The sequence below is a fragment of the Haplochromis burtoni genome, unplaced genomic scaffold (genome assembly GCF_018398535.1).
Source record: "Haplochromis burtoni strain Fernald_Lab_line unplaced genomic scaffold, NCSU_Asbu1 Contig_400, whole genome shotgun sequence".
NCBI lineage: Eukaryota > Metazoa > Chordata > Actinopteri > Cichliformes > Cichlidae > Haplochromis > Haplochromis burtoni.
In genome coordinates, this window is record NW_024582761.1 from 373,843 (window position 1) to 380,879 (window position 7,037).

General features: G+C 44.3%; 1 protein-coding gene across 3 annotated transcripts in view; it reads right to left on the reverse strand.

The window, feature by feature from the left end:
• Window positions 1-2,171: 2,171 nt before the first annotated feature.
• The window catches only part of amdhd2 (amidohydrolase domain containing 2), a 6,544-nt gene continuing 1,678 nt past the window's right edge, over window positions 2,172-7,037 (reverse strand). The window contains exons 4-12 of one of the 3 annotated variants that reach the window (XM_042212909.1): window positions 6,534-6,673; window positions 6,056-6,110; window positions 5,667-5,879; window positions 4,953-5,041; window positions 4,713-4,857; window positions 4,407-4,514; window positions 4,170-4,238; window positions 3,913-4,084; window positions 2,172-3,228 (exon numbers count right to left, since the gene is read on the reverse strand). In XM_042212909.1, the coding sequence (XP_042068843.1) occupies window positions 3,210-3,228; window positions 3,913-4,084; window positions 4,170-4,238; window positions 4,407-4,514; window positions 4,713-4,857; window positions 4,953-5,041; window positions 5,667-5,879; window positions 6,056-6,110; window positions 6,534-6,673 (1,010 nt within the window). In that variant the 3' untranslated portion in view covers window positions 2,172-3,209. Of the gene's footprint in view, window positions 3,229-3,912; window positions 4,088-4,169; window positions 4,239-4,406; window positions 4,515-4,712; window positions 4,858-4,952; window positions 5,042-5,666; window positions 5,880-6,055; window positions 6,111-6,533; window positions 6,674-7,037 lie in introns of all 3 variants that reach the window. The other 2 variants (XM_042212908.1, XM_005947985.3) reach the window with 2 other exon arrangements.

Genomic DNA, 7,037 nt, shown 5'->3' on the forward strand with positions numbered 1-7,037 from the left:
AAATTGTGTTATTCCAGAACTAAATCCCACTAACATATACATCGGTAACATCTGTCCTTTATTGAGTGATAAAGCCACAAATCAATGTATTAGACAAATTATTCAAAGAGATATTGTTTCCAAACCTGCAGCTTTATTCTATTGGATATTTACAATGATATAAACTGGAAAACACTTGGATTCTGTCAAGGAAATATATTATCACTAATAAGGTCAGAGAAGTTACTCTTAAGTTGATCCATAGATGTTATCCGGTAAAGACATATCTGGTTAAATTTAAGAAAAATATTGATACTCTTTGTACTTTTTGCAGCAGTGCAGAGGAAACAACATGTCATGTATTTTGGGAATGCACGTATACACGTATGTTTTGTATTGATCGAAATAATTTTATAAACACCAAAATCGATCCCTCATGTAAACTGAAGTTTCAACATATTCTATTTGGCCTCTCACATACCGATAAAATAAATCCAGGAAAAAAAATATTATCAGTCTTCGGATTATTTTTGCTGAATTTCACAAACATTGCACAAAATTTTCTCAACAGCGTCCAAACATATTTGTTTTTAAAGCCCTGCTTTCCAATTATCTAGAGAATCTAAAGAAGAGCACTGACTCCAAAGCATGTAAAACACAAGAGCTGTGTCGACTGTGCAGTTTCACTTCGTTTCACTTTGTTTATACCTTGAGCACCTCTTTCTTTTTTAATCGCTTTTTTGTATTCATGACTTGTAAAAGATACTGCAAGCTGTGAAATATTTCATACCCTTTCTATAACTACATTACTATGTATATTTGTTGTTAAAAAAAATGTGTCTGAGCTTTTATTTTGAAAGTGACTTCCTCTTTATTTCGCTCTGGCTCGAGGACGTTTGTATTCTGCAGGGACGTTTTCAGGACAGGACACCGACCGAGCCAGCCAGCCGGGGCATGGCGCCTCTTCTCCGGGGAGATGACCGTCTCCTCCCGCAGTGCTGTCCTGGAGGATGAACCGGTCCAGCTCTCGCCGTAAATCTCGCTGAAATGTGATCAGCCTCGTCAGCTCCCACCGGCACGGAAACACTGACAATCTGACGTTAAATTTGAATCATAGCGTGGAAACGTAACTTCAGGACACAGAGGTTTTTACACGCGCTGAGAAGTTTTACCACTCATGCGCAAAATCAGTAAAATGTGAGTTATGTTTCTGTCCCTGATCACCTGATCCTGCTCGATCATTGGTGCTTCAGGTAAATCACGTCACACTGTGATCATCTAAACTAAAAACTGGGCATAAAAACATTTGAATAAAAATAAAACTGCAATCAAAGGAAAAATTACGTTTATTGAGACTTTGCTTTAAACCTTTCTGTCACAGGCTGGGTCTCTGACTCTGAGCTCATGTTTGTATTTGTCTCATTTTGTTATGTGATTAGTTTTTGTGTCATTTCCTATCTAGCTTTAGTTTAAGCTGTTATTTATTATTGTTCCCTTGGTTTTCTATGTTTTGGGTTCTTGTATTATTCATCACGTATTAGGTCTGTTAAGTTTGTGTTGTCATGTCTAGTTTTAGTGTTTCCTGTTTTATTCTGACAGTGTCATGTGTTCTTTGTTCATTGTATTTAGCTTTCCTCCTCCTGGTCCTGTCATTTAGGTTTATGTCAGTCAGCTGTTCCCCCATGTGTCTCCACTTCCCCTGATCACCTCATGTATGTATTTAAGCCCTCTGTTTTCTGCATGTCATTGTCGGGTCGTCTGTTTTTCCCACCTCAGTCATAGTTTTTGTTTCTTAGTGGGGTTTTTTTTGTCAGTTTGCTTTAGGTTCCTGGTTAACCCCTGCTGTCATCTAATAAAGGATCACTTTTCTGTTTAAACTTACAACTCCTCATCTTCATCTGCTTTTGGGTCCTGTTTCCATACACCCCGCCGTGACACTTTCCCATGAAAATTTTCACCTATATTAGAATTTTAAAAAACTACAAGATGGAAGATTAGTCTGTCATCACTGTTTGTATTTATCTGTGCTGCTTAGTGTCTCTCAGTATTTTTACAATTTTTTTACTTTCACTAAATGAAAGCAGGACTTTTACTTTATAAAGAGTGTCTGAGAGTGTACACACACACACACACACACACAGTTACTGTAAAGGACATCGTGTCTGTTTGAGCCTACATACTGTGTCATTATTAAACTGGACTGTTCTCCTTTCCCCCGTCCCTGTGCTGGATTTTCAGATTAAACATGTCCGGTGTTTCTAATTGTGAGCTCTGAGTGTGTACGAATAATCTGAGTGAGCTCAGGCTCACCCTGCTGTAAACACTCAGCTCGTTACAGTTTTTGTACTCTCAGATCTGTCTGGTGTCACAAAGGTTAAAGCGAGCACAGCCTGAACTCTGCCAGCGTCTGTCGATCTGTCTCAGATTTGACGACCATCAGATTCATTTCCAGGTTTTTCTCTTTCTGTTTAGATCAGGAAAGAGAAACGAGGGTTACCCTCGTCGACACCTGAGGGGTAAAGAGGTTCTCACTATCCTTTAACTATAACCTTCACCGCCAGGGGGCAGCATTTCACCCGTGAGAGCGATTCATGACAAAGTTTCCTGAGCAGGAGTTTCCCACCCTTACTTTTGAGTTCCTGAACAGCCTGTCACCAGGTCGGTCTCACGCGGACAGTTATGAGTCCACGATGTGACTATTTCTTCTTTTAAAGGCTGAAAACGTTCAAACCAGAGACCACCAGACCCTCTCACGATGAGACAATCTGCTGCCACACCAGCAGCAGTCTGTCCACACTCTGTTGATGGTGTCAGTAAAATTTGCAACAAAGAAAAAGAGACGCTTACAGAAACTGAGGGTGTGCAGTGACGTCCACTGTGACCCCTGACCCTGCAGAGGTCATACAGCTGCTTTAACACAACATCAGACTTTCAGCAACACACGATCAATGAGCACGCTGACTTTCAGGGTAATAAACAAATCTTTGGTAGTTTGAAAAGCAGGAAAACATTTTCCACATCATCTGACATTTAATAAACTAATAATGCAGAAATATTTCACTCTGGTCCAGTTTTCCGGCAGTGCCTGGTGCACTCAGGCAGTCCATTAAAACCCCGACATGTCGATCATGTACAAAGGCACAGGCGGTCCAGTTTCCTTCTTCATCTCCTACTGTCCTTTTCTCCAAACCTCCTCTCCAGAAATATAAGTGGCTTTGACGTGGAGGCCCTCATCGAGCAGAACAAGGTCTAAAAAACAAAATAGTGCAGAGTGTAAGAAAGACAGGAGGCAGCGCTGCTGAGAGAAAAGAATCAGAAGACGGTGGAAAGTTGGAGTTCTGTCAGTCGCAGACGGTTTCCTCCTGAACATCTGGACGAACATCGATGCTTTGAAGGATCAGTTAAACTGTAAGTCTCACAAATTCAGCCTGAATCGAGCCGCTGGCCTCACTTAAAGGAAAGCACATGAACTCCAGGAAAGGTCAGAGCGCGGCGGCGCGATCCCAGAGAACCTCACGGCTACAGCCGTTAAACTTTAATCCAACGCCGTTGACCTTTGAAGCGCTGCACAACTGACAATGTGCAAGATGGAGGCTAAACATTCACTCAACATTCATGTGGGTTATTTTATTTACTCTTATTAAAACTTTATTGTAAATCTGAAACAGAGCGAGTTCGAAGTTCTCCAAGCAGTTTGGCTGTAAACGTGTTCATTTCTGCTGTAAAGTTTAACATGGGAGTCTATGGAGACTGGCTGGAGCCTCCGCTGGACACTAGAGGAACTGCAGGCTTTGGTCAACTGTTATACAGCCCCCTCCCCCCACCATGAAAAAAGTCCAAATGAACATCCAAGAAAACGCTGAGGACACAAAGGAGGAACTACAGCAGCTCTAACAGCAGGGAGGCAGAAATAAAGATGCAGTCGGCTCTGACCTGCGTCGGAGCCGTAGTCCAGCTTTCCCTTTTTGGGGCTGATTCCCAGAAGCTGAGCCGGATGCAGGGAGGCAGCTTCCAGAGCCTCCTGGACACTGCAGCCTGGAGGACAGAACAGGAAGTGAAGAGCAATGATGATCTGACCTGCATCGCCACAGCAACCGGGTCTCACCTGCTGGAGTTTACATGAGGCAGCGCGTCACTGCTCATTATGATTCTACTTCCTGGTTTTAGTCATTAAAGTAACACAAACTGACCTGAGGCCTGCTTGAAGTGGCGCACACACATGTCCATCGTGGCGATGCTGCCACTCAAAGTCTTGGTGCCTGAACACATAAAGAGTGACGTTACAGAGTTTTACACATGAAACCGTCGCGAGAATGATTTATTTTACTTCTCCGATCTCTGGTTCTAGTTATGCGTTTGCTCCTTTCTGCAGCATCGCTCAGGAAACCACGGGCCTGTTAGATAACAACGTCTGAAGAACATCAGACCTGCCACGTAGGCGTGGAGACCCTGGATCTCGATGACCTGCTGGCCAAGAGTGTGACGGCCGGGAGGAAGACCCATCGCGGTGATGGCGTCCGTCACCAGCACCAGACCTGAAAGTATGAAGCACACAAGACACGGGAAAGTCCAAAATCCATCTACTCCCAGGTGATGCCACACGTTTAAACACGTTTGCAGACTTTTACCAACCTCTGGAACCAAAATAAGAACATTCTGATACATTTAGGGATATATTTGGGGAGATTTTCGTGCTTTTGGCTGCTGATCTGAAATAGAAACCTCGGGCAGACCTGACGGGTGAGCTCTGTGAGCGATGCGCAGGGCTGCAGGGTTGGTGTGGATGCCATCAGCGATCATGCCGTAATAAACCGCCCTGCCTGCGGGGATCCCGTCGCTGGTCAGCAGACCCACTATGCCCGGGTCACGATGGTGGAACTGGACCACAGCAGACACAGAAGGATTACTGAGAGCGTGAAACCGACCGGGCTGAACAGAAACGGACTCAGAGACGAGCAGCAGCTGGGACTCACAGGCAGCATGGCGTTGAACAGGTGAGTGATGAAGGACGCGCCCTGCTGCACCGCCTCCTCGGCCTGCGACAGGTCGGCCGCCGAGTGACCTGCAAGAACCAGTCGAGCAAACTTTGTTCACATCAGCACTCTCAGACGATTACAGCAGCTCCAGGTGCTCTACAGAGGACTGACAGGCCCACGCTAACACCGCGCACAGCACCGAACCGGAACACGATTTCAACAGAAACAGGAAGTAAAAATGAAATCAATCATTAAAATAAAAAATACAAGCACACGAGAAAAGTGTATAAGTAAACAAGGATTGAATAATAATATGGAAATGAAAAAAGGATAATAACATTTTAGAAAGTTATCTTTAAAAAGAATCTACAAAATAAAAGCACATTTAAAATAAATAATGCAAACAATAAAAAACACCTAAAAATGAAAATAAATAAAATAATAAATTAAAAATGTGATTTTTTTAATTTAAAAAAAAACTCAAAAATAATAAATGTTTAAAGAAAATAAAAATAATCTAAAATAAATAAAATCATATTTTAAAAAATACAAAGATGCAAAAAAAGACAAATTAAGAAATAAAATGTCAAATATTACAGAAACAGAAAAAATGATGTAAATAAAACTGAAAATGAAACTTTAGTGTTTTATTATTTACATCATCATCATCACTTTGCTGTATGATCGTTGCCGTGACTACACGATGCTCACCCAAAGACACAGTGATGCCCCTCTGGCTCAGCTCCCTCACCACCGATTGGCTGCCGGGCAGCTCAGGAGCAAGCGTCACTATGGCAACGTCGTCCAGGCTGCCGTAGACCTCCATCAGGTGCTCGAGGCCTCCGGACTTGAAGGTGCGGAGGTATTTCTCCGGGTGGGCTCCTTTCTTCTCGGCGCTGATGAACGGACCCTCCAGGTGAAAACCTGCACACGCAAGTTTACAGGAAGTGAAACAGACGCCACTTTCGGCCGCGGTCGGCGCTCGTGTACCGCAGCAGCGTGATCGTTTACGTACCAGCAAACACGTCTGCAGCTTCTGATCAATGAGGATAAACAAAGAACACAACAAACATTCACCAACAGCATCTGTAAAACCTCACCGAGAACTCCAGCTCCATGTGGTCCTCCATCATGAACTTTGACCTGAGGCAGAACCTGGAACACACATTTTGATGATGCTGTGATTTTACACGTAGAAGCTTCACGTCACCGATCGTTAGCGCCCCGACGTGTAAATGCTCAGCGTGTTCAGGGAGATGCATGACTCACACCTGCCTTCACTTCATCAGCTTCAGATGCACCTCTGAACCTTCCAGTGCTGCTGCCTCCAACCCCGATCTCCAGTTTTAGTTTAACTCTCAGTGCTCTCCCTGCTCCGTCCTGGTTGTTTCCAGGTTTGGTTTTAGATGGCGGGTGGAGGCGGTGCAGCAGAACCTTCCAGTGAAGGAACTGAAAGCAGAAGCTGGCCTGGAAGAAGCTGTCCAGAGATGCTCCAGAAGATGACTTTGAAGGAGAGACTAGGAACCCCTGAACACGCGAGCGCGTCTAAACTTGAACTGATAAAAATGAAGCAGTGACCTTGTGGTAAACTTCGGGAGGGGAGGTGACCAGAGTCGGGCAGAAGGACGTCACGCCGTGCTCGAGGATCTTTTTGGCCACAAACGAAACTCCATCGCTGACGTCCTCAGACGCCTGCGAGAAGTCGATGCCGTAACCCCCTGCAGCAGGAAGACGAGCCGTTACTCCCCTCGGGATAATCTAGCCCCGCCCCCTCAGCAGCAACAACGCTCTCTGTGACTCTGAAAAGCTGCAGCGTCAGCTCAGATGCCACTGACACCACCTTCAACTCCAGAGACTGAACATTAAGAAGAGTTTGAAGCTGTGCAGTTCTGTCATCTTTGTTCCAGCACGCCGTCTGACCAGGTATCAAAGTTACTGCAGCGCAGCTTCTGAAACACATGCAAAGGTGTGTGTCTGTGGGTGTGTGTGTGTAACAGAGTCATAAATAACATTGTTATAATTACACAAAATGTGTTCTAAACCCCCAAACTACTCCTTTTATACCTGAATTTTAGGACCTCC